Source organism: Penicillium atrosanguineum (assembly GCF_028827265.1).
Source record: "Penicillium atrosanguineum strain IBT 20685 chromosome Unknown utg000001l_segment0_segment0, whole genome shotgun sequence".
NCBI classification, from domain to species: domain Eukaryota; kingdom Fungi; phylum Ascomycota; class Eurotiomycetes; order Eurotiales; family Aspergillaceae; genus Penicillium; species Penicillium atrosanguineum.
The window spans coordinates 3,767,126-3,792,932 of record NW_026623133.1 but is presented as its reverse complement, the minus strand read 5'-3'; the positions used below and the strand labels follow the sequence as shown (position 1 = coordinate 3,792,932).

Here is a 25,807-nt window from a genome sequence, read left to right as displayed (position 1 = left end):
ATCTCAAGGTTCTGATCTACTGTAGGAAGATGATGGTCGTAGAGGGCTTCTTATTAAAACATCAAGGCCTGTGGTGTGCCAACACTATAGTGAGCTATGCTCAGCCTATTTTGGTCTCCTTTGCTAACGCTTAGATACTGTCTTGAAAAGGCTTGAATGATGTAGGTGGCGTGAAGAATGACTGCTTGAACCGTTGTACAGAACTGCGTGGGTGTACCTTTTCGAGGAATTGAAAAGTTGAGCAGTTATGAATTGTAAAGACATCGTTATTATTCCCCGGGGAGAACCCTCCAAAGTTGCTCTGTTTATCCAAGATGCAAAACAGGTCTAGCCACGAGACCAAATTTTAGGTCATGGAGACTACCAGTAGGTGGTCAATACTCGTTGCTTCACCGTGTGGACGCAATATTCCTCCTAAGATACACTCGCGAGGAAGCTTGACTTTCTAACAGCATAGGCTGAATCTACGCAAGTGGCGGTGGGCATGACCCATGTCTCCGACAGTAGGAATCAAATCCATGCCATTGATTGAGTTTCGGACAACTTGCGTATATAGCTCTTACCGAGTGGAGTCCGTTGTGTATATCACTTCCGTATTGATGAGCTTAGACGAAGCCTCACCGATCACGCAGTAACCGGTTGGGCTCGAAGCTCAAGGTTGAGGTTGAGGAAAGCTAGTTCGCAAACTAGTAACTTAGTGCGAGCCTACAAGCTACCGCTCCCAATTATCTACAAGGACCTTCCCATTTCGCACTGTGCGGGACCGCCCGCATCAACCAAATCGGCAATGGAACCGTCTCCGTTGACGAGCCAGCTTGCAGTACCGCGATAGCGCCTATGTGATTCGATCTCGGTGGCCTCTCCCAGCCAGGCCCACCACCCGATCTCCACTTGGTTGAAGGGACGTACATGATACGCGCGCCCGCGTTTCTGTTGACCCTCATATTCGTCAGGGCAACGACAAGGCGACCTTTGGGCGATTTTAAATTGACAGGGATCAGACATGGCGCTAGCTCTCCGGGGTGGAGATTTCCAAGCCCCGCTGGCTTTCGGTTTAAGGACTCTCTTCGCCCAGTCTTCCGCCCAATTTTCCCTTCAATTCAATCATGTCGGTCACGGATATCTCCCCGGAGAATGAGATTCTGAATTACATCCAGCAATTGACCGAAACGAAGAAGGGCCTTCCCTCTGGTCAGCCCGTCTGTGTTTTGGCCTCTCACACCATCACAGACACCGAGGCCCTCGTACAATTCGCCGAGGAGGTCGGGCCGCATATTGCTATTCTGAAGGTTCAAGCCGACATCGTCGACGATTGGTCAAATCACACCATCGACCAACTGACCTACCTATCCAAGAAGCATGGCTTCATACTGTGGGAGGGGAGTAGAGTCTTGAACTCCCTCATCAATTTTATGGGCCGCGACAGCACCAATTGGGATCAACGAAAGGTCCAGGCCGATATGATCAAACGGAATTATACAAATGGACCCGTGAAAGTGGGCCGGTGGGCGGGGATGGCAACTGCATGGGCCCCTGGGGCCCCCGTCGACAAACAAGAGGAAGACGTCCTCATTCCTACCCTCCGAAAGGCCGCACGTGAGGCTGTCGCAAGCACATACAAGACTATCCAGACGGAGATTTCGGCCGCAGACAGCGAGGATGGTCCGGAGGAACACATATCGGAGCAAACGCCGACCACAAATGGCTGGCCCGAATTCAGTTCAAACAACGGCGTTTCAATGCGCAAGCAATCGACCATTTCTGTCACCGAGACCATCACTCTGCAACCTCATGTCCAGCCGGAGGATGGCGTCCCACCCCCACCATTACTCGCCCGAGGCTTGGTACTCAGCTTGCCAAATGCCGGCGGCACTGCGTTCAAACCCGAGTTCCGACAAAGCACGATAGCTGCCGCATGTTCGAACCGGGACTTTGTGGTCGGGTTCCTCACCAGCGAGCCGTATTTCACAGAATACCATGGAAACAACGTGATGGAGCTGGCCTTTTTGGACGAACCACAAGGTGCAAAGGGACGAAACCTGCTTGCGTCTTCACACTTACTGGAAATGCGAAACTCATTGGGTCTTTTCTCTCTCATCTCGGCCGAAATGGGTGCGAACTTCGACTCCGACCCGGTGCATATCCTCAATAGCGATCAGGATGCGCCAGAGGCACAGCCTGAAACTGTTATGAAACTAAACTATATCATCCGTCAGGCCTTGAGACTTCGTGATGCCAACCGGAAAGACAAAGAAGTCAACAAAGAGGAAACGAGTATTCCTCCCGGGCCGAATATCGTGCATTGCCCGATTGTTATCCTGCCATAATTCGAATCTCGGTAACCCCTAGGTTCTACGACTGTTGATGACCTCACCACCATGAACTTTACGTCCTTTGAAAGCTGTAGCACATATCCCTGTTTTTATTCCAATGTATAAGCACATGATTTCTTTAGGCTTAGATGGGAGTTTGTTGGAGCAAAGATGTCTGTTCTGGACACTTGCCATGCTTATGAAGACTGTTTGTATAAAAGACCTCTGTCAGCCCTACAAAATAGATTATTTAGTTCATTCCTTGATTGTTTCAAAGTCACAGATTCGTCTAGAGATGGAAGAAAAAACTTTAGTTGACTAGTTAACCAGATCTATATTCGTCGCCTTATCGATAAGGCGACGAGCTCACTCGCCACCTCGAATGGCGGGGCACGTGTCACGGTTAGCCACAGCATCGACCGACTGTTTCTGTCTGCACCGAGTGAAGCATCACCTCAAGAACCATATGACTTGCTGATAATCAAGAAAGAACTGCTCTGCTTCTCGCTTTCTGAATCTTGTTCATCTCTGTTTCCTGTGCAGCGCTTTTCCAGCGACATTCATACTGCAGCGGGTAGACTTGGCACACAACCTTCCAGGCCAAGGGAAACAACGGATTAAGATTAAAAAGCTACTCTTTTTTTTTTTTTTTTGGCTCAATGATTCAATTCATTAATTCATTCCCTACATCGACGTGAATCTTAAGAAGGCCTCGCCCGGTGAACCTGGGGAGGACTGCAGTCATGAACTCTGACTACCCTCCTCTAACCCGTCCAGGAGCTGAACCCATACCTCCCGCTGCTGAGGGGACCCAAAATTCCCCAGAAGAAATTGAACCAAACGAGAAGAAGAAGAAGAAGCTGCCTTATCTCAGCAAAGACTCTAAACGAGGTTCGCGGAACAGCTCAAGCAACCTGACAGTCATTTGTCCCGATGGAGACATGATTATTGAGTATGTCGAATCCTCGTCAACAGGCAATCGATACTGGCAATTATCCAGTCAAGACCTCATGCACAACAGCCCATACTTTCAGGCACTTTTGGATCCAAACAAGTTCGCCGAAGGAAGACTTGTCGCGGAATACAAACAAAGAAAAGCGCCAAATGGAGCTGATCTGACCTCCAGTGTCAACACGCATGGCAATTTTGACGCTCTTGGATTTGACCTGCCCATAGTCAAAATCTCTGAAACTCGTCTTACGAAATTATGTGGGGCAGGGGCCATCGAACTATTTCTGAAAATCCTCTGCGCAGAGGGCTTGGGCAAGGACAAACAGGTGATCTTCGACAGCGAGCTGAAAGTTATGCCTCCGTCCATTGTTGTAAGGACCATCGAGATAGCTGAGTCTTTCAGCTCACCCAATATTGTCAAGCAAACTCTTAAAAGAGCTTGGTATATGTTTGGCAAGACCAAGATCTCTTGGAATAAATTTGGCTCTCCTCTCTTGAAGCAAACCGAAGAGCGCGTCCGGCAGATAATAGTCATTGCTGAATTCATTGGAGATTACTCGATCGCAAAAGTTATGATGCACACGCTGTTAGTCATGGGATCGAAATATTGGGATGGCCGTCCAGAGCCACCTGCAACCGATCATCTTCGATGGCAATATCTCCCGGGGGGAGTAGAAGGTATATAGACCACCTTACCCGCTTGATCCACTTAAATGACATGGGAGTCAAGGTTACTAACTTTTATTTTCAGAAGAGCTGTATTACCGGCGGCAATGTGTCATGAACACCATCACCGACTTGCAAGCCCACTTCCTTCGCGTCTACGGGGGTCTTGAAGAGATCCCCAAGACCAATGACCTCATGGCTGCATCAACTCGACCCACGCTGGGCACGACATTCTCTACCTCAATACCCCATAGTGAATATCTAAGATACCAGTGTCGGGCCGGGTTTGGAAATGGAAGCCAGTGCGATCTGTTCCACTTGGGCCAAATGACTCGATTCTTTGCGCTCAAATCGAAGAGTATCTTCCTGGGGTCTACCCTGATCGATCCTGATTTCAGCATGGTTGAAGACGACGACGACAAGCAAAATGGAAACCCACAAACACCAGCTTATGCAACTCCACCTTCAGCTATCATTTCCCTCTTTGCATCCTTGAAGCAATACCCAGATTACCAAATCGACACAACCCACCATGGCTGCGGAGTACGACGTCGAATCCTCCCCGTGCTGAACGGTATTGAGAAATACATTCTAGACCCACGAGGCCTTCTCGGTATCGATTACAAGGAGTGGAAAGACTCCTCTAAACGTCCGCAAATTGAATGGTGCAGTAAGACCAGCCGCAAAGGACACACTGTGGACATCCGCTTTGAGAAAATTGTCGGCATACACATGTCGTCGCCCAAGTTTTCTTTCGTTACAGCTACTACCTCAGAGGACGAGGCGAGGCTATTGTTCACTGCCAAGAAACGGAATTGGGAATCTTACGAAGGTCTTATGCGTCCAGGAACCTAATCGCTCATCATGTCTCTGGTCTTCATCGACATCCACTACCATCCATTACTACACCTGTTTACGATCATGACGAGATTCTATTATTGCCCTTAGGAAGATTACACGCCATGACGACTGGAAGCCCGAGAAGAGCTGAGATGGACCCTCTACTTGGACCTTGGTCTCACACCAGGTGGCTGATTCATGCCACAATGTGATGGCTCTGATTTCCCATGGTTGTAAATATCCATCCCCCAACTCAAGCCCTAGGCTTCAAATATTGTATACATACATGTACACTGTGAATATCTGTTTAGAACTAGAGCCTGGCTTGATATTGAAAGATAATGACACATCGTTGAGATTAGACAAGAAAATAAGAGCTAAAAAAGGCATTACATACTTTTCTTTCAGTGTAACAAAACAAATACTATTATACTCCATAGAGATGCATCTTTTCATGTTTTGATCCAGCGCAAGCAAAAGATCTTGGAAACCTGCACAAATACAAACACAATCTGTGGTCTATTCGCATGCTTTTTTTAGTCCTTTTCTCTCATCTCGACTTTCTATCAATTTCATTGCACATTGTTTTAACACACGGCGTCGCCGTAGAAATAGCCCAGGTCGAGATCGATGTTGGGTCCGGGTGGGAAGAAGGACCCTGTGATCTGGCCTGTGGCCGGGTCGTAGGGGAAGTAATCATCGTAAGATGGCTTCTCTTGTTTTATGAAGGGGTCCAGCATATCTGGAGGGTCAAAGCTGCAGGGCACTGGAATGCCGAGAGGGGAAGTTCCTGACTGCTCCATCGGTGAGCAGACAATTGAGTCCATCTCTGCCGTGATGGTATCCATCTCGGCTGCGTTTATGGGTAGGATCTCCGAGGCTCCGAAGCCGAAGTCGTCCACGGCTTGGTCATTGGACATTACGTTTAGCTTGGAAATTTCAGGTCCGGTAATATCGGACTCGGCCATCTCAGGCTCGTCTAGCAGAGAGCCCGCGGAGGATTCTTGCTCGGCGACCTCGTTAACGTCGGTCCCAAGGTCTGGGGGAAGACGACGAAGGAATCCATCGCAGAGCTTCCAGGCTTTCTTAGAAGCATTATTCATCTTTGATAGTGTCGAGAGCCAATCAATAGCTTTCTTGGCGGCTTTGGAGATCATTCTTGCTTTCTCTGGGACATGCTGTGCTCGGAACGAGAGCTCTAGGAGAAGAACGGTAGAAGCTTGCATGAGGTAGTGGAGGGTACACCACCAGGGTGTGATTCGGTGGAGGAGAGCTGCGTCTGGAGTATCCGGGAATAGAGTCAGCATATGACAGGCTGACTCGACACACTCTGCTGCAGTCTTGCTGCAGAACTCATGTGCCCTTTCACCCTCTTGTGATGAAGCCTCCAGTCGGCGCAAGCAAGGTCTAGTAATGCCGATCTTGGTACTATAGAACAGGAAAGCGAGTCCCATCCGCTGACCCAAAGGACATTGCGTCTGCGTCGAGGTAAAGTCATAGGCGGAGGGTAGATTCATGAACCAAGTGTCAATATCCAGCATCAAGCTTTGGATCGTAAACTCCGTACTCGCCCAGGGAGACTGTAGTGCCTCCGGACTGTATAGCTTGCTTGTCGTGCGCTTGGCGACGGTTGTCAAGGAGGTTAGCTGCAAGAAATATAGTGACATGCATGGCGGAAGACTCTTCAGATATTCGGCTCTGGTCATCTTTGTCTCGCACTCTACAGGACTGTCGCAGGTGTCATCGTCCGTGTTCGAGTCCAGATTGGCTGCACTGTTGTTGAATGGCACTCGATCCAGACTATCAGACGCGGCTCGCCCAGCAGCACTGATCATATGTGCCACTTCTTCCTTTTGAAAATCGCTTTCATCGAATGGGACAGGCAAAGGCGTGGTGCACGAGCTGTCTATGATGCAGGATGGACGTCCAGTGATGACAGTGAGGAGATGTTCAACCGTGTACAATGACCACCAGACGCGATATCGTATTTCCTTGGAATTGTCCGAAGTACAGGATCCCAAGTTGCGCAGGTGTAGGCCAAGAGCCAATGCTCCACGGACAGCACTCCCACACAGCTTCCAGGCTCTGTATAGTCTGTTAGAGGAGTTTTCAACAATCCATGACGTAACCAACCTACCGGTTTATATGACCAGATGCAATCATGTAGAAACAGGCAAGACCTTCAACTTGCAATTGCTGCAAATCAGGATGCTGCAAGAGCTGATCCTCCATGCTGAGAATCCTCGCTCGCGCAAAATACAACTGGTGGCCATCTTCTCCCTCTTCTTCTTCATCCCCCCAATCCATCTCCGTCAACTGGCCATGCTTGGCCGCAATTGCAAAGATCAAGTTGAGGATGGCCAGCCACTTATTTCCAGGCTTCAAAGATGGCTGGCCGAAGAACACCTGAAACTGCGAGACGAATGTGAGAATTCCAATAATCGGGAATGACGGATGCACCGAGGTCAGATATGTGTTAAGCAATTTGGTTGCTGTTTCCCTTGGTGGTACTTCATAGGTGTCAACTTGCTCCGTGATTGATACATCCGAGTCATCGAGATAGTAGTTGGTAGATGCTACCCCTAATTCACTTGGATCGTCGGGCCGAGGAGTCAAAGTGGGTGATGGCAGACCATTCTCATCATCCTTGGTGGAGATAGTGGAAGGCCATCCGTCACACTCGCTGTTGACTTCTTTGCTAAGCTTCTGAAGCCATGCAATCTCGGAGCTTCTTCCAATGAATCCGGTGGCTCGAGTGGTCTCGTCTTTGTTGAAGTCCTCCTCTGTGTGGTCGATGAACTCGAGAGGATCGCCGACTGTAGGCTGATCCGGTGGTTTTTCCGATCCAGAGCCACGAGCGGTCTGGCGTTCTCCTGTCAAAGCGGAACCAGAATCGGGATTGAGAGTTAGCTCAGAAGCCGAATCCTAGCAGATGTCAGGACAAGTTCTTGTATGTCAATATGAATGGCCTGGTTTTCTTACCACTGCTAGAGCGATGTTCACGAGCTGTTCATCCGATACGCCAAATCGGCTGCTCAGCTTTTTGATGACATCTTCATACGCCTGCACCTTTGATGATAGGCTCGCTAGTTGACTGTTCGGAGAGCCAGATTTATTAACTCCCATCACCTCGAGGTCATCACCATAGATTGAGATGTCTTACCGTTTCGACTTCTCTCTTTTTCCGTCAGTGTAGCAGCAGATGATGCCGGCCTCTCGACAATTGCGACAGCCAGACTTATCACCGGTGCATTTGGTCTTTCTCTGTCGACAGGACTCGCATGCTCGACGAACATGCCGACGGTGGAATCTACCAGGTGAGGTGAATGCCGATTCCGTACCTTCGGCAAGGCGCGGAATGGCCATTTTCTTTGTGCCGAGCTCGGACTCGGACCTTTGTAGAGAAGGAAGTGGATTGTCCTGAGCGTTTCAAATCGACATGTTAGACTAAGGTAGATCCAGATTCAATATACTCTAGTGGAGCTAAGACATACCACGCTTGATAATTGACTGCAGGTTTCCGCATCAGCACAAGATAAGTTGAATAGAGTCTCTTGCTCGGCCCATGATAGGAATTGAATATTGCTCATGGTGGTCTTGAAAAGACGTCTACTAAGAAGCTTTCTTGACGGCAGCAAAGGGCAATCGGCAAGCCGGCCAGCTATGTCCTTTTAGTTCTGAATAGGATTATCTTGATCGTTTTTTTTTGTCAAGATCTGAAGCTCGAGCATCAGGTCGACAAAACCATAAGACAGCAGGCATCAAGAAAATGCAAAATCCAGGGGGACTTAGGCCTATTAAAGAAGGAGCCACAATTGCGTGCTGCGCTATCCTATTCAGGCTTGTCCGGTTCTGATACGCGCAAAGTCTATCTGGTTGGTATTCAACAATGACGACGTTAGACTAAGAGAACGACGTCTCTGCACAAATGGCCACCGAGTAGTTGAGTATTATGAATAGTATAGATTTGCCTCATGTAGCCACAGTAGGAATGATGAGGCGGTTTTGAGGTCTTTTTAATGAGCGGCTTTGCTCCTTCGTTGGTTAATTGATCGTAGTTTTTGCCTTCAGCCGAAACAATGGTTCACTTGCATCAGAATTCCGATCGCCCTGTTTCAGAGCATTGGCTAAACCACTTCGTCTCTTCCCCGGGCATCTCCACTCACTGCATATTTTGTCGGTTGTTGGGACCGACAGACTCTCAATATCGCTGTCCTAGGAACGGGATCGGTACCTAGAAAGGACCTGGATACACTGGAACTCCCTCTGCAGGAAATGGCTCGGTGGGCGAAGCAAAGGCCTCGTCGATCTTGTTGCGGTCGTCATAGCTTCTGTAAATGGTACAGTGCTGAACCCTCGTTGTTACTGGGAGAATGCCTACACCAAGTCTGTTGCATATAGTGGCTCAAGCTTCCACGGCTCACTTCCAATGACCGAGTCGGAAGGCCTAGACCCGAGGAACAGAGTCAATCTGACGTTAGAAAATGGTGGCGCCAATTTCATCTGGTGTCCCCTGGTTGTTAATCAGAGTAACACAGTTTGATAGGATAGCAGGTAAACAAGTCCATGGACAGCGAACGAGGCACTAGGAGCTCGACGACACGTGAGTCAGGGCCCAGAGGGATCTGATTCAGGTTATTCTGTTGGGACTTGACTCGACCAGCTTCTGAGATTTCAAATATCCATAATCCTGACGTAGACTATTACATGTGAATGATCGAGGATGATCGAGGTAAACATCACCACGCATGTAGCTGCCACGAGGGCATACGACACCTGCGCAAACTGAGGGGGGTTACAGCCATCCTTCCAAGGTTGATGAGAGTCTATAGTAAGGTGTGTCAATTTTTTGGGTAAACCTAAGACACGGTCCCGGTAGGAGAACGTCTTGTTAAGAACAGTCAAAATTCAAGGGCTTAGAACACGATCTTCGAAGCAAAATGCCAGCATAGGCCACAATCCGAACGTCATTAGTATCCGACTCTATACAACTCAAATCCAAATCACTCGATGAGGAAGTTCTCCGCAACGCTGCGAACGTCCTTGGAGAAGGCAGTGCTCTCACCGTCCATCTCCAGTAGCGAGGCGCTCAGAACATCGACATCAACGAAAGGTTGAGCCTTAGTGAAGCGCACGTTCATCGGGAAGAACTGGTCCTCGTCGCCGTCGGTTGACTCAAACTCGAAGCTGCCAGATGGGTTCGACTCATCAACCGCGCCCAGTGTCCAGTCAATGCTGTCGCCAGACACCTCGTACATAGCATCAAAGCTGGACACCGCAGGTTCTTCTGAGCCATAAGGAATAGTGACAACGACATCGCGCAGGCTGTCTGAACCGGTGAGCTCGTACTCCACTGTGACAGTCGTCGAGTCGGAGCCCTTGTTCACCCAGACGGTGAAAGTAATGGGGAGAATGTCGGCATTATCAGCTGAGCTAACAACACGCCACCGCAGGACACCGATGGAGTTGTTTGCGGGGAAGCGCTTGGAGGTGTCCTTGAGCTGAATGGCCGAGGTGCTGGTAAAAAGAGCTTTGTCGACATTGGGGTGAGTGCGGAACTGGGCACCGTGGGTAGGAACGGCCTGGAGGTCGAGGCGCAGCTTGGTGAAGGCAGGGTCGGTAATGCGGAGCTGAAGGTCGCCCTTGACTTCGAACGATTTCAAGGCACCCTCGCGTGTAAGTGTGGCGGAGATCGTTTCGGCGATAGTAATCTGGACGGGGTCGCGGTCTGCGGTTAGAGATTCCCGGGCAGAGGCGATCTCTTGCACAGGGGTCGAGGCCTCTGTGACCAGCGGGCTGGACTCCTCGACTTCGGGACCCAAATCGCCTCGGACCTTCTCGTAGATATCGGTTGCCTTTGACTTCTTGCCGAGTTGCATACCCTTGCCGCGAGTAGGGATGGGCCTATAATAATTGATCTCGTTAATACCGCACCCCATATTCCAGGCTCTAGGGAAAACATACTTGGAAAATGCCTTTTTCTTCTCCGCTTCGTAGGAATCGTAGGTATCGGGGACCGAAGGGCGCGCGGGAGGTGTGTAGACGGGGTAGGATGGTGTGCGAGGAGCAGCAACGCGGCCGCTTCGAGCAGCTTCCTTGCGCTGCATCTCCAGTTGCTTCGCCTTCCTCTTGCGCTCTTCGCTGGCCTCCAACTCTTTGTTCTATAGACGAATGTTAGCGTAGAAGCAGCCCTCCAATTGAAGCCATAGCATACCCGCTCAATGATCTCTTGGATTCTCTCCTCGTGACTCTCCATCTCCAGGAAAGTCTTGATCTGAGATAGGGACAGGTTCTCCCGGTATCCCAAAGTCACCAACTCGTCGAATGCGCTCAGCAGCTCGAAGGCATTGCGAGTAATCTCGCGCTCGTCCAGGCTCTTGCAGATGCTGGCGGTCACCTGGGCAAACAGGTGCAAGCTGTCGATGTCTTGGAGAATATTGGATTGGCGGTTGGTGATCAGAACGATGTACAATTCGTCCAATGGCTGGTACACGAAGCGGACGTTGTCTTGCTCGACAGTGGTGTGTTGGGTTCCGGAATCCGCAAGCTTGGGGAATGAGGCGAGCAAGGCCTCAATGCGCGACCGGGCAATTTCGTGGAACTGGCGCGAGAGGACCGCTTTGCCTCCACGAGTGCATATCGACGCTGCGAGGACGACCTGATTGTGGGGAGGCTCCGTTAGTCTAGAAGCTCACAGGGGCAATGAACTCGGGAGAGAGATGCATACCATGACGAGCGAAGATTTAGCCGGAAGTCTTCAAATGAGCAAAAGAAGGCGTGTGATTCCAGGAGAGAGCAGTTGTAAAGCGTTAGGCAGAGCCCCTTGTGGTGTTGTTGATGGGACACATCGCCGCCCGCTACTCTGTTCTCTTCGGACTTGGCCCGTGCACGCCCACCCCCTTCGCTTAGTCCGGCGTCAACTCTCTTTTTTCCCTGTCTTTTCTCAACTCCTGCTCATTTCCTGTATCACTCTCTTGACAAACTGGATTTGAGCGTATTTCGACAACTTACCTTTTTGCCTTTCTTTACCTCCTTGAACGTCTTCGACTTACCACTACGGAGAAACCGCTAGACACGAACTTGTGGCTCCAACCTCTTTGACGCGTCTATGCTATGACATCGGCTTCACTGCCATTTCCCACCATGGAGGTTCCTGCTGTTGAGGACTCTATGGAGATGGCCTCTCCCTACCAGGCCAATAATGATGACTTTGATATCGATCTGGATCTTATGGAGGACCAAGTCTCCAACATGGATAGCGACATGATGGGCGCAGATGACTATCCTACATCTCAGCCCTCTCTTTTCAATAACGATGCAATCAACGATGCCGACATGGTCGACGAGCCCTCCGAAGGATCTATGGTCGATGCCGACGACATTGTTGACGAGGATCATGATATTGAAGTCCAGGACGAAGAAGTGACATACGAGGCTGAAATGCAAGAGGGGGACCAGCCCGTAGCGGGGGATGCACCAGTCTTGCCTACCATCCAAATTGACGACCCGGCGAATATGGAGGACCAGACGAATCCCCCCATCCAAAATGTCCTGGAACCGGTCCCGCAACAAGTGACCCAGGAAGGCTTTGGTGGCCATGCTGAAATATCCCCTCTCGAAAATAAACCCCAAGATCCTGTTCAGGGTTCGCAGTCGACCGCATCTGAACAAGCCCAGTCCGAGAAACCCCAGAAGCAAAATGCCGAACTCGATGCCGATCACAAGGTCGAGTTGCTTGAAGAAACTAATGAAGACACGGAAAGTAAAGCTCCGACCGCCGAGGAAACTATTTCGCAGGCTGAGCCTCCCGCGGAGACTCTTGAGGCTCCACCAGCGCAAGCTCCATCTACGGAAGCAAATCGCGAAACTGTTGGACATTCTGAGACTGAAAACTTGCTTGAGAATGAGCATCAGAGTGCCCACGATCACGACGACGAGTCCCTGCATCCGGTGAAGGTTCTCTATCAAGGAAATGAGATTTCTCTCTTCCCGCCTCTTGAAGGCGACTCAGCAGAAACATTCTTCCTTCATGACGAAGACGTTGCCTACGACAATGTCGGTAGATTGTTCAGCTCTCTTCGTGAGATCCTATTGGATAATGTTGCCGAGCATGAGGTACTTGTTATTGATATCGACTCTCTTGGTATTCAAATAGCAGAGGTAAGCAACTCCTTGCGATGTTTATGATGGTTTTTTTTTTCATGGACTAAAAAGCTAATTCCACACAGGACTCCTCGCACACATCCAATATGACCTTGCACCAGATTCTGAACGTCTACCTTCGACTGTGTCATAATGACGGTACTGATGAGCCGGACGCCCTGTACCTCTCCTTGACATCTAAGCCGACTTGTCAATCGGAGTTGGCCGCCCTTGTTGCTGCTGCTGATGGTGGCAAGGGCCTGTCGCAAATCCATGAGTGGTATGGTTATGACGAGGCTGAAGAGGGCGGTCATGCTGAAGATAAAACTGTAAATGCCGAGGAGACTGACCAGCCTCATGATACTATGAAGGCCGATAAAAGTGGACAGGAAACGGCCCATGAACTAGATGAAGCTACTCAAGACAACGGGCCCTTTGGCTCTGAATCTCACCATGAGGTGCACGAAGCAAATGGCTCGGAGGAAAAGCATGCTGAAGCCGGTCATGAATCGGCTGCTGCTGATCAGAAGGCCGAGGCAGAGACCGATGGTCCTGAAGAAGCCCAAGATGGAAAGGAAGAAGTCTTTGCGGAAGAGGCCCCTGGTGGCCAAGATGAGAATGAGGAAGAGCGGCATTATGATTCAGAAGCTCAACATACCGATTCATCTGCGACCGTCGCCTCGATTTCCCATCGAAACGAGCCTACTGAAATTGGTGCTCCGGCTGACGTTGAATCAAATAATTTGGATCAACAAGTCGAGGAAAGCGCCGATGCCAATAGTTTTGAGCATGCAGATGCTTCTCAGCAAGCTGAAACCTATGATGTCGAGAATCCCGAGGATTTCCAGGATACACATGGCGATGACCACGCCACCGAAGAAACCGAGGACCATGCCGGAACGAAACCCAATGACCCAGATGCCGTCCATGAAGACGAGGAATATCCGGCTGGTGCTGGTGATGTTGATGATGGCTCTTACGAGCAATCTGAATCCACTCTGGAACCTGTACCAAGGGAGGACGCCGCCAACCACGAGCAGACACCTGAGCCCGAGGACGATTTACTTGGTATCGCCGAAGAGGTGATGCAGAGTCCTGCCAAAAATCGCCAGAGCGGCCAACTTGAGCCAACCGAAAGCTTTGAGCAAGAGCATTCCGAGGACGACCTTGCCACCCCTACCCCTCCCGTCCATGATGGCGCCGAAGACGACGACACCGGCAACCAACAGTCCGGTAACGGTGACGGCGATGATGATGACTTTGACGACTACTATCCTCCACCTGACTTGGAGGTCACGGAGGTTACGGAGGCCATTGAGCTGGGTGAAGAAGATCCTTCCCTTACTGACTCCCACACCCTTGACAATGTGTCAACCAAACGGTCCCGTGAGGAGGAAGATGATTGGGACATTGCCGAGGCCACGACCCCCGAACTTAAGCGTCGCCGCTCGTAAACAACATACTTTTGTCTCGGTGCCCATGCTTATCACTTGGACAACCTCTAAAAAGGATCATGTCTTTGATTCCCGTGGGTCACCGCTGGCTTTGGTTCAACAACTCCACCTCGACCCCCTTTTCTACTAACCCTGAATACCAGCAATGGCTTCGGTCCGTGATCACGGTTTTCGCTTGATAACGATAATCAGGTATGTGATGTCTTTCTTATTCCTTTCCTGAGGCCCCCAGGGTTCAAGTTTTCATTGTTCAATTCACTGAAAACAATTGACCCGGCTCCTGGTGCGTAATCAACACACCTACTTGCCCCTTTCCATCCTGCTTCGCATATTCCCCCTTTATATTTGTGTACGTCTATTTGCATGTTTACGGCGAGATACCATACTTTGGGGGGTTCAAAAAGTTGTGGCGCCATGGGAGTTCGGGGTTGCATTCTAGTATCTCATATAGCGTTCGACTCGGCGTATCGGGGCTAGTTCAGATATTCTTAGGCTAGGATAATCTGGAACATGAGAATTCACTTTTTTAAATGGCACCTGTGAATCGTAGTCTCTGTATTGCAGGCGCACTATTGGTGTTGCCTAAAGCTGCAACTTGTGCCGAATGCGCGGGGAAGTATTGGTCCAAGTGTCGGACCAAGCTTCTTAGCTTCTCCAGTTACCCACCGTGCTTAGGCTATAACCGATGAAACCAGTTCGCAGAGATTCGTGCTAAGTAAACGCGTGGTTGTAGAAGCTTGACCCCCTGACTAGAGGGTCATACATAGCACGGCACCTGTTTACCATCAAGGTCGATCATTGTACATAACTATGTACCAATTACCTAGTCCGGGACCTGGATTAGCCCCCCCACTGGCCCCAAATCTGAGTAACACCTCGGTTTCCTAGGTGGATAATCTAATCAAAGGCGCCCTGGAAGGCCCATGTGGAGCCCACGCTCTAAGTATAGACAGGCCGAATGCGGTTGGACGACGAGATCGATGTGAAACGACGATCGCCGCCACTGGGAACACTCAGGGTTCAAGACCGATGAAACATCTGCATTCCTCGCCTATATTTCTGTTCCCGGTCTCGACAGGTTGACCCTCTGCAGATACACTGCATCTTCGAAGATTTAACCTCACCGTCTGCCACTCATATTACAGTAAGGACCGACAAAGTCCGTGCTCCGACCCTGCAGAGCCGGCGCCGACCACTTCGCTCAGCCGTTGCCTCTTACGCGTCCCGATCGGCCCAGTCTCGAAACGGAACCCCACCGCACGCAGGCACCAAACGCTGCTTCTCACCACCTTGCGACTCGACCACTTTTAGCGACTTTTCATCACACCTTGAATCTCACGGGCTGGCTCGGACTTTTGCGCTTCTCCGCCTCGCCTCGCCTCTCCGCTGTCACCCTCCTTGAACCTACTCCGCCTCCCCTTCCCTTCGTTTACCCAGTCGTCTCCTTCATCCTTCCATTGCTGGCACTGGATCTATATCGCAGTTGGGAGCAGTGCGCTCCTAGAGAGACTACATCAAGATGGTTCCGGACAAGTATGGCCCATTGCTACGTATTCGAGTCTTGTGGACAAGGTGGTCAGATGCTAACCTCGGCGTTGCGCATTAGATATGTCGGGCTCATAATGGCCATCATGTCAACAATGGCAATTGGTAAGAACTCTGTTCTCCAGTCTATCGGGCTGACAGCTAACTGAATCGCCCAGGCACGAGTTTTGTAATTACAAAAAAGGTTTGTTTGCCTCCGCCTCAGCCCCAGCCTCGAGCGTCGATTGCCGACCGAAGAACGAGTCCCTTAATCGGACGCGAACCGATTGCCGAGTCGCAGATACATTAGGAGCAGGGATACTGATGGGTTCTAGGGTCTGTTGCATGCTTCAGAGCGACACGGTTTCGAGGGTGAAGGATTCTCATATCTGAAGAGCCCAATTTGGTGGGCAGGCGTCATCACACGTAGGGAATCTCCATCAGGCCTAACGAAACTCGCAACTGACGAATACTTGAACAGTGGGAATTGGCGAAGTTGCCAACTTCGCCGCGTATGCCTTTGCGCCCGCGATTCTCGTCACACCTCTCGGTGCACTGAGTGTGCTGATCGGGTACGCACCCGCCCTCCTTGCAATGACCGGCGACATTGCTAACAGCCTCACAGCGCGGTCCTCGGTTCATACTTCCTTGACGAGCGGTTAGGTACATTGGGGAAATTGGGATGCGCCATGTGCCTCCTTGGTTCGGTCGTCATTGTCCTCCACGCGCCCCCTGACAAGCCGGTGGACAGAATCGATGTTCTTTTGGGATATGCCGTGAAAGCGCGTATGTGGCATGATTTCCAGGGTGGATGATATGGTTAGGCTGACTCTCTCCGCAGCTTTCCTGTTGTACTGTTTCTTCGTGGCCACCTTCTCGACCGTGATGATTTATCGGATCGCGCCGCGATATGGCAAGAAGAACCCGCTCGTGTTCATCTCAATTTGCTCTACAGTTGGCTCGGTCTCGGTCATGTCCGTCAAGGCCTTCGGTATTGCCGTGAAGCTCACTTTCCAGGGCAACAACCAATTTGTCCATGCGTCAACCTATGTGTTCGCCATTGTGACTGGCTTCTGCATTCTTACACAGATGAATTACTTCAACAAAGCATTGAACTCATTTTCGACCTCGATGTGAGTGCAATCTTGGACGGTCAACTTCGAATCAGTGCTAACAGGACCAGTGTGAACCCCCTCTACTATGTTACTTTCACGACCTTCACGCTTTGCGCCTCCTTCATTCTCTTCCAGGGATTCAACACTACCGATGCAGTTAACACCATTTCTCTGCTCTGCGGATTCCTTATCATCTTTACCGGTGTCTACCTACTTAACCTCTCCCGACACGACCCCGACGGAACAAAACTGTCCAATTCCAGGTTCGATGAAGATGGTGTGCCAACAGATGGCATCGCCAGCTTCCAGACCCGGCGCTCAATGCAGTCCCGCCGAAGCTCTTCCAGCGCCTACCTCAATGGCCACGGCGATCGCGAGGGCCTCATCCATTCCTACGACGTCGAGAGCCACTCGGGGATCGGGTTGCATCAGCTGGGAGAAGATAGCGACGGAGAGCCCGGGCCAACGTTCTCTAGCAACGAACCGCAACGCACAGCTATCCACACCAAGCAGAATAGCCAGATCTGATCTGCAAGTCTGGAGTGTGAAGTATAGCACACCCTCTCACGAGATTACTGCCGCAACGCTATTTCCCGCCACGCACTGCTTCGAGCCACGGGCTCTTCTCCTGAGCATCCTGTATTATTATTGTTTCCTCCCAAAAGCCCGAGACCTGATACTCGGGCGATCTCATACTAGGCACTGGACATTGCCGTATGAAATGATTGGATATGACTGGGTTCTCTATGGTTGAATTTCTTTTTTCCTGTTTTTGATTTGTGGGGCGAGGCATCATTGTATATACCGAGTTTTTATTGGATTTCCTTGTGCAATTAGAGACGAATCTTCAAGTATCAAGTATCAAGCATCAAGCATCAAGCATCGGAAGTATCTTACATAGATTGTAGAGAAGTGGGGCAAGCGATCCGATGATGTAGGTGCCGAGTCAGCTGTTATGGAAAACTTGCATCCGACAGCCCTGTGCTTTGCGGGGATGCGAACACCTGCGAAGTTCACCCTTGAATTTCCAGATCCTTCGCCATGCCCGTGCTGCGCAAGCTGATTGTCGTCGCTGCGGTCGATGGCCTAGTTCTACACGCGAATGGCGGTCCACGGTTTAACGGCAGCAACAATGAAGCCTCCTCCATCCGCATAGACTACAAAACGAACAAGATCACTGCCCTGCCCACTTCGGCTCCGGAAGCCTTCGAGGGACGCGATGTCTTGGAGTCATACGGTCTAGTCGGTACGTCCGCCCTGGACTCAATAGCCCCACGCAATGTTTAACCTGCATTATCAGGCTTATTGTCCGTTGCGTCATACTCGTTCCTCGTCTCCGTCACCCAGCGCGAACAAGTCGCCCAGATACAAGGCTATCCAGTTTACTCCGTAACGAACGTCGCAATTATCCCCACATCGTCCCAAGAAGACGCGACCCGCGCAATCACACAAGCCCGAAAGGAAGTCTCACAGGGCGATCCAGACCTCGACCCCTCATCCGACGAAGAAGACGTCCCAGACAATGTCACAGATGGTGCAGCAACAGAGATCGGCAGCGTGCCGACCTCACCTACCCGCGAGACCTTCCACTCGCGCGGAGTCAGCGTTAGCAGCATAGCCGAAGATGTCATTGGTAAACGGCTCCGATTTGGACGGTTCGCAGCGAACTGGCTATCGCGCAAGAATCTAGGCTTACCGAGGCCTGGAGCGCTGGAGCCGGAAGTGCTGGAGCCGCCGTTTGACGACACGCCTCGGATGTCGACTGAAGGGTCTGAGGTTGGGGATTCTAGTACTGAGGCGATTGTGCCGCAGGAATTTGGTTCCCAGAGTGATTCTAACCAGCCAGGGGCTGGGCAAGCGGCTGAGTTGTTGCCAAAATTGTTGAGGTATACGAAGCTGCTTTTTGCGTCGCATAATTTCTTTTTTGCATATGATTATGATCTTACGAGGTCGTATCATGCGCAGGGGCCGAGGAGTGGGCATTTGCCACTTCATAAGACTATTGATCCATTGGTATGTTACATCTTTACTTCCGGGTTGATGGATGGCTGATTGCTAATATGGGGTTCGTAGTATTTCTGGAACAAGCATCTTATGACTGCATTCATAGATAGCGATGCTCATGGATTTGTCTTGCCCCTGCTGCAAGGGTTTGTTGGCCAGCGAAAGTTTACAGTCGCTGTTCCTGAGAAGAAGGTATCGGACGGGAATCCCAGAGAGGAATCCGCTGAAGCTCGTATCATTGGCGATAGCCAAGATGCAGAGAGTGTTGAGACCGAAGCTCCTAAGCAGAACTTCCTTTTGACTTTGATATCGAGGCGTTCTGTCAATCGGCCGGGTGTTCGGTACCTTCGTCGCGGTGTTGATGATGAGGGCAATACTGCAAACACGGTGGAGACGGAGCAGATACTTTCGGGCCCCGATTGGGATCCGTCGCATAATGTTCACTCCTATCTGCAGGTGCGAGGGTCTATTCCGCTTTACTTCTCACAGTCGCCGTATGCCTTCAAGCCGATCCCAGTGTTGCATCATTCTGCCGAGACCAATCAGCTCGCTTTTGGGAGACACTTTCGAGAACTTAGTCGGAGGTATGGCAAGATACAGGCAGTGTCGTTGATTGACAAACATGCCGGAGAATTGAAAGTGGGCGAGCAGTACGAGAGATATGCCGATGTCTTTAACAAAGCCGGGGGCATTGATGGTTCGCCGCTGCGTCTAGAGTGGTTTGACTTCCACAATGAGTGTCGCGGTATGAAGTTCGAAAATGTCAGCCGGTTGGTCGATCGTGTGAAAGAAACCCTCGACGAGTTTGGTTACACTACCGTCAAAGATGGTGCTGCCTTGCACAAACAAGTTGGTATTGTGAGGACCAACTGCATGGATTGTCTCGACCGCACAGGTGTTGCACAGTGTGCCCTTGGCCAATGGGCGCTCGAGCGCCAGCTGAAGGAGGAAGGAATTCAAATCGACTTTGGCGGAGATTCTTCAACTCAATGGTTTAATACGCTCTGGGCAGACAATGGAGATGCGATCTCAAAGCAATACTCGTCGACTGCAGCTCTGAAGGGTGATTACACTCGCACTCGCAAGCGGGATTACCGAGGCGCCCTGAATGATTTTGGCCTGACGCTCTCTCGATACTACAACAACATTGTCAACGACTATTTCTCCCAAGCCTGTATCGACTACCTCCTTGGCAATGTATCAACGCACGTCTTCGACGAATTTGCCATGGAACTACAAACCACCGACCCAGGAATTTCGGTGCAAAAGATCCGCCAGAACGCAATTGACACGAGCTGTAAAATCGTAATCAGCAGTCCCTCCGAAGAATTTCTTGGCGGTTGGACTATGCTGACACCACGACAACCGAACACTCTCCGCACACTCCCATTCGAAGAATCCGTTCTCTTGTTGACAGATGCAGCGGTCTACAGCTGCCGCTTTGACTGGGAAACAGATAAAGTGCTCTCATTTGAACGCATTGATCTGCGCAGCATCTCTCGCATTCACTACGGCACATACATCACTTCCATTCTGACAGACACTCAGGCCAATGAGAGAAGTAATGTTGGACTGGTCGTCGTATACCGAGATGGTGATACAAATGCTCTGCGCGTCAACACGCGCTCTCTGCAGACAAACGTGCGCCCCGCTGCTCTTGAGACCACAAGCAGTAACGGTGAATGGGACCTTGTATCCTGGCTCCGGGGCACTAAGCGAGCAACGACTCGCTTCGTTGCGTTCAAATCGATGCCTATGTCTAATCCCGTGCCTAGTCCTCGTCCTCGTCTTGGTCCCAACGCTGGCATTGTTACCGTCAAAGAACTTGATCGGGTGCGGGGGATTTGCCAGGAAATTGAACGCGCGATGCTGGCCGGCGATAGTCAGAATGTTGATTCGACGTCTGTGGTTGAGCAGTCGGATATCATATCCCTGGCCGATGCCAAGAAACGGACTGGGATTTTGGAGTATCTCGTATATGATATCAAGAAGATGGTGTGGGCTTGAGCGTTTGAGACCACGAGTTATTTGATTTCAACCGGTAATACACGATGTTTATAGTCATTTGCCAAAGAGGAGCTTGGTTTTGATAAAGACAATTAGGGGTCTGCATTACATTCACTGTTTCTTACTACTGTGAGGCTCATGGACTATAGTGTAGCATACCTATATTCTTCGTATTCCTCCCGAACAGCGGTTTGATGTGGGCAGTGACACTCCTCACTTGAGACTCACGTCTGTCACGTTTCGTCCACTGCGCTCTCAATTGCGCTTTCCTATGATAACGCATTCGCGGCATATTCGTAACATTGAATGCATCGGCAGCGCTCGCTCCATGTTAGGCGCACGGTTAGGATGTCATTTGTGCCTAGTTGCAACCTAGATGGGAATCAGATAGGACAGTCCTACCTTAAAAGCGCTATCAGGATGTGCAGTTATCACCATCTTCCACCGAGGTTCATTGTTAGAACCACCTTGTTACGGATTAAGTAGCTTATACGTTTCATGTATTCGGAATCATAGAAAATGTAGAAAATAGCGCGTCTTAGTCACTGTCCACGTTTGACAAACGATGTATTCGCTACATTCCAAAGCGTTCTTTCAAATAATAACGTTGTCGCGAAGTATTCGCGAAGCTCGTTCCGTTTTTATGTGCCAGCTTAAGCATTTGAGAGGTCACAAATGACTAGGTGGAGCCCACGTGGAGATCATATAGCGCACACCTGTGCAGGAGACCTTGAGTTGACACTCCTAGGCTTCATCGTATACCTCTGTCGCAGTGTAGTTAGTTACATAGGCACCGACGACGGGTATACCTCCAAGGACACCGACTATGTCGCCCTATCACTGATGAGCTTTTAGGCGCCTAGGAGAATCCAGCATATCCATATTCACCCAAGTAGCAGACTCTTAGATTCATGACCTTACCTACCTCATCGACCGTGGGCAACTTGACTTGTCTTACAAACCGCCTTGACTGCATTCGAGGGACGTTGAAGTCTACCGCCTTTGCCTTCGGAGATCATTTTTCTGCCAGCACCACGTACCTCATCGGTCCCTTCACTTGGAAGCTCCTTTTTTCATTTGAGATTTCTTTCTGTAGTAACTCTTGGCTATATCCAGTGATATTCTCTAAAATTTAAACATTTCAATTTCTGTTCGGACGATCCGAACTCGTTGCTGTTGTGCTTCAAAATCTGGGGGACCAGCGAAGGGGGCCCGTTCCCACATTCTTAGCGGGGCTCCTTGTACCACACGCACTTTTGCGCCTCACACCGCAGTCGACTTTTGACACTGCTTCAACATGGATTGGAAACCTCAGGACGAGCCATTGAGGCAGCTATCATGCTGCCTCAGAGACTCCCTCAATGGCCAGGATGCGGCCATGCGGAAGCAAGCTGAAGAGGTACCTTGATTTTTTTCCCCTGCCGCATTTTACCCCCTCTTCTCAAGATCTTGAATTTGAAGACTGACTGAATACCTCGCCATGATAGATGCTGGCTCAGGCTACATCTTCTCCGGACTATGTCAACTACATTACCTATCTCTTCTCCACCGCGGAGGTTCCTGCCTGCGTCGGCATGGACGCAACCACCTACAACTTTGTCCGATTCGCTGCTGCCATGAATATCAAGACCAAGATCGCCTGGGGCTACCACACCCTTCCCCAGCAGAGCCTGATCTTCATTCGATCTGCCGCACTCGTTGCGCTCCGCGACAATGATCGTCAGGTTCAGAGAGGTGCCGGCAGCATCATTACGGAGCTTGTGCAACGGGGTGGCCTTTTGGCCTGGCCCGAGATCCTCCACGAGCTTCTGTCTCTCGTTGGAAACTCCCCGGGAAATGTGTCCGTTCCTGCTCAGGAGGCCGCAATGAATGCCCTGTTCAAGGTCTGCGAGGACAACCGCAAGATCCTCGATCGCGACTACCAGGGACAGCGCCCACTCGACGTGATCATCCCCAAGCTGCTTGAATTCACCACCCGCGAAAGTTCTCGTGTTCGCTCCCTCGCCCTGAACAGTCTCCATGTCTTCCTCCCGCACCAGCCCCAGGCCTTGATGGCTTCGCTCGACCTGTTCCTTTCTCAGCTGTTCAACCTATCATCTGACAATGACACCGAGGTCCGGAAGATGGTGTGCCAGTCCTTCTCCCAGCTTGTCGAGTTTGCGCCAGACAAGCTTATCCCGCATTTGGATGGCCTCGTCAACTACATTCTCATTCAGCAGCGAAACCAAGAGGACCCGGAACTTGCTCTTGACGCGGCAGAGTTCTGGATTGTTGCTGGCGAACAGGATAAGTTGCAGCAGGCTTTGGCGCCCTTCATGCCAAAGGTTATCCCAGTTCTGCTCCAGAACATGATTTACGAGGAAGACGAAGTTGAACGCCTGATGAATGAAGCGGATGATGCCGATGCCGAGGATCGTGTCGAAGATTTGAAGCCGCAATTTGCCAAGGCCCAGGGTGCTCGTGGTGACAAGAAGCAGGGTGAACAGGCCAACGGTGCTCAGAAGCAGCCCCAGGAGGAAGACGAAGACGATCTCAGCGAGGGTGAAATCGAGGACTCCGAGTTCGGTGACCCCGAGGATGAATGGACCCTGCGGAAGTGCTCTGCTGCCGCTCTGGATGTGTTCTCGAATGTATACCATGACCCGATCTTCGAGATTATTCTTCCCTACCTGATGGAGACCCTGCGCCATGAGCAGTGGCCTAACCGCGAAGCTGCGGTTCTTACTCTGGGAGCCGTTGCGGATGGTTGCATGGATGCGGTTACCCCCCACCTTCCCGAGCTTGTGCCCTATCTGATTTCTTTGTTGAACGATGCTCAACCCGTTGTGCGCCAAATTACTTGCTGGTGCTTAGGACGGTACTCCGAATGGGCCTCTCATCTTCAGGACCCCGCACAGAAGGCTCAGTTCTTTGAGCCAATGATGGAAGGTATCCTTCATCGGATGCTTGACAACAACAAGAAGGTACAGGAAGCTGCCGCGTCTGCATTCGCCAGCTTGGAAGAGAAGTCAGATGACAACCTGGTGCCCTACTGTGAGCCCATTCTCCGTCAGTTCGTTCAATGTTTCGGCAAGTACAAGGATCGCAACATGTACATTCTCTATGACTGCATCCAAACGCTCGCTGAGTGCGTCATGGAAGAGCTGGCTAAGCCTCAGTTGGTCGACATCCTCATGCCTGCCCTCATCGCCCGGTACAACATTGTTGTGGATGATTCGCGTGAGATCTTCCCGCTACTCGAGTGTCTTGGCTACGTTGCTGCTGCATATGGAGATGCCTTTGCACCATTTGCGCCAAACCTTTTCCAGCGCTGCACTGGCATCATCTATAAGAACCTTGAAATATCCCACGCCGCGACGAGTAACGAGACTGTCGATGAGCCGGACAAGGATTTCCTCGTGACCAGCCTTGATCTTCTCAGTGCTATCATCCAGGCTATCGATCCTCAAAAGAGTGGCGAGCTGGTGGCCAATTCGAACCCACATTTCTTTGATCTGCTCTGCTACTGCATGCAGGATGCTAATTACGAGGTGCGCCAGTCTTCATATGCCCTGCTGGGCGACTGTGCCATCAGCATCTTTCCTCATATGGAATCCTTCATCCCCACGATCATGCCTACCATCATTCAACAACTCGACTTGGACCTTATCCGTGATGACGACCGCCAGACTGGTTTCAGTGTGTTGAACAACGCCTGCTGGTCATGTGGTGAGATTGCTGTGAATGAGAACGCCCCTCTGTCGCCTTATGTCGAGAAACTGTACCGTGGACTCTTAGTCATCATTAACAGCCCGGATATCATTGACTCTGTCAATGAGAACGCTGCCATGGCCCTTGGACGCCTTGGCCTCTGCTGCCCCGACGCGATGGCACCTCAACTGGGCGAGTGCGCCGGCCCGTTCCTGAGCTCGATGGCCAAGATCGATTTCACTCGCGAGAAGGCCTCTGCGTTCCTTGGCTTCAACCAGGTAGTTATGAAGAATCCTCAGGCAATGGAATCCAGCCTGGCGGAATATTTCCGGGCCATTGCCTCTTTCCCGAGCAAGTCGCTCTCCCAAGAGGAATACCGAGACATTAAGAGCTCCTTCCAGCAGGTTTGTTTTATCGCCCAATCATTAATAGACCATTTTTAACAAATATTCCCAGGTTCTACAAGGCTATAAAAACATGATACCCGACTTCGGTTCTTTCCTCGAGCAGCAACTTCCGGCTCAAGCGGCCCAGAAGCTGCGTTCCAATTATCAGGTTTGAGCCTGGCAGCACGTCACATCCACCTTCCCTGACGTGAATGCCGTGAGGCGATGAGGTCTTCTTCTATGCATCGCTTCCTGTCATGCGTCTCTCTCCCCATGTTCTGATTTAAGCGCCTTCCATATCCTCACCGTGTTCTCATCCGTTTATCACTAGTCGGCTTTGTAATAGGAGGAGTGAATGCAACGAGAGGAACAAAAGCAAATGGGTTGTTAGCACAGCGAGAAGGGGCATTGATGAGTCGTTTTTGCTATTTTTTACCTTATTCTCTGCATATCTTACCATTGCGGGACAGAGCAGGGGAGCGGAGGAATCCAGGGAACAGGGGATATGATTTGACTGTTTATCTACGTTATATCTGACGATTGCAATGGGCATGGCTATCTGATGACCTCGCTTTCTTCTTCCATTTCTGCATGTCGTCTATCAGGGCCGGTTCCTTTTTTTTTTTTTTTTTTTTTTTGGGTAGTTCATAGTTTCAGCGCCGACCTTTTCATTTCATTCACATAGATAGATTAGATAGATACACCAACAACTTAGG

The 25,807-nt window shown here is 50.6% G+C and overlaps 8 protein-coding genes across 8 annotated transcripts; 6 read left to right on the top strand and 2 right to left on the bottom strand.

Annotated features, from left to right (window-relative positions):
- Positions 1-1,106: 1,106 nt before the first annotated feature.
- On the top strand, positions 1,107-2,327 carry N7443_001475 (uncharacterized protein; the record flags this gene model as incomplete). The annotated part of the gene is made up of 1 exon (XM_056881531.1): positions 1,107-2,327. The coding sequence occupies one exon, from the start codon at positions 1,107-1,109 to the stop codon at positions 2,325-2,327; it is 1,221 nt and encodes a 406-aa protein (XP_056746769.1).
- Positions 2,328-3,055: 728 nt separating this feature from the next.
- Positions 3,056-4,784, top strand: N7443_001474 (uncharacterized protein; the record flags this gene model as incomplete). The annotated part of the gene is made up of 2 exons (XM_056881530.1): positions 3,056-3,941; positions 4,015-4,784. 2 exons carry the CDS (start codon positions 3,056-3,058, stop codon positions 4,782-4,784), a joined length of 1,656 nt encoding a protein of 551 aa, XP_056746768.1.
- A 572-nt stretch (positions 4,785-5,356) lies between these two features.
- Positions 5,357-8,359, bottom strand: N7443_001473 (CeGAL family transcription factor; the record flags this gene model as incomplete). Its single annotated transcript, XM_056881529.1, has 5 exons — positions 5,357-6,854; positions 6,907-7,694; positions 7,752-7,863; positions 7,933-8,189; positions 8,264-8,359. 5 exons carry the CDS (start codon positions 8,357-8,359, stop codon positions 5,357-5,359), a joined length of 2,751 nt encoding a protein of 916 aa, XP_056746767.1.
- A 1,413-nt stretch (positions 8,360-9,772) lies between these two features.
- On the bottom strand, positions 9,773-11,499 carry N7443_001472 (coatomer subunit delta; the record flags this gene model as incomplete). Its single annotated transcript, XM_056881528.1, has 4 exons — positions 9,773-10,673; positions 10,734-10,930; positions 10,984-11,427; positions 11,497-11,499. 4 exons carry the CDS (start codon positions 11,497-11,499, stop codon positions 9,773-9,775), a joined length of 1,545 nt encoding a protein of 514 aa, XP_056746766.1.
- Positions 11,500-11,912: 413 nt separating this feature from the next.
- N7443_001471 (uncharacterized protein) lies at positions 11,913-14,365 on the top strand (the record flags this gene model as incomplete). The annotated part of the gene is made up of 2 exons (XM_056881527.1): positions 11,913-12,929; positions 12,998-14,365. 2 exons carry the CDS (start codon positions 11,913-11,915, stop codon positions 14,363-14,365), a joined length of 2,385 nt encoding a protein of 794 aa, XP_056746765.1.
- A 1,580-nt stretch (positions 14,366-15,945) lies between these two features.
- N7443_001470 (DUF803 domain membrane protein) lies at positions 15,946-17,532 on the top strand (the record flags this gene model as incomplete). The annotated part of the gene is made up of 7 exons (XM_056881526.1): positions 15,946-16,015; positions 16,069-16,094; positions 16,225-16,315; positions 16,371-16,461; positions 16,515-16,675; positions 16,731-17,022; positions 17,073-17,532. The coding sequence occupies 7 exons, from the start codon at positions 15,946-15,948 to the stop codon at positions 17,530-17,532; spliced, it is 1,191 nt and encodes a 396-aa protein (XP_056746764.1).
- A 513-nt stretch (positions 17,533-18,045) lies between these two features.
- On the top strand, positions 18,046-21,015 carry N7443_001469 (uncharacterized protein; the record flags this gene model as incomplete). The annotated part of the gene is made up of 3 exons (XM_056881525.1): positions 18,046-18,250; positions 18,305-19,017; positions 19,078-21,015. 3 exons carry the CDS (start codon positions 18,046-18,048, stop codon positions 21,013-21,015), a joined length of 2,856 nt encoding a protein of 951 aa, XP_056746763.1.
- A 1,297-nt stretch (positions 21,016-22,312) lies between these two features.
- On the top strand, positions 22,313-25,266 carry N7443_001468 (putative importin beta-2 subunit; the record flags this gene model as incomplete). The annotated part of the gene is made up of 3 exons (XM_056881524.1): positions 22,313-22,414; positions 22,503-25,109; positions 25,162-25,266. 3 exons carry the CDS (start codon positions 22,313-22,315, stop codon positions 25,264-25,266), a joined length of 2,814 nt encoding a protein of 937 aa, XP_056746762.1.
- Positions 25,267-25,807: the final 541 nt, after the last annotated feature.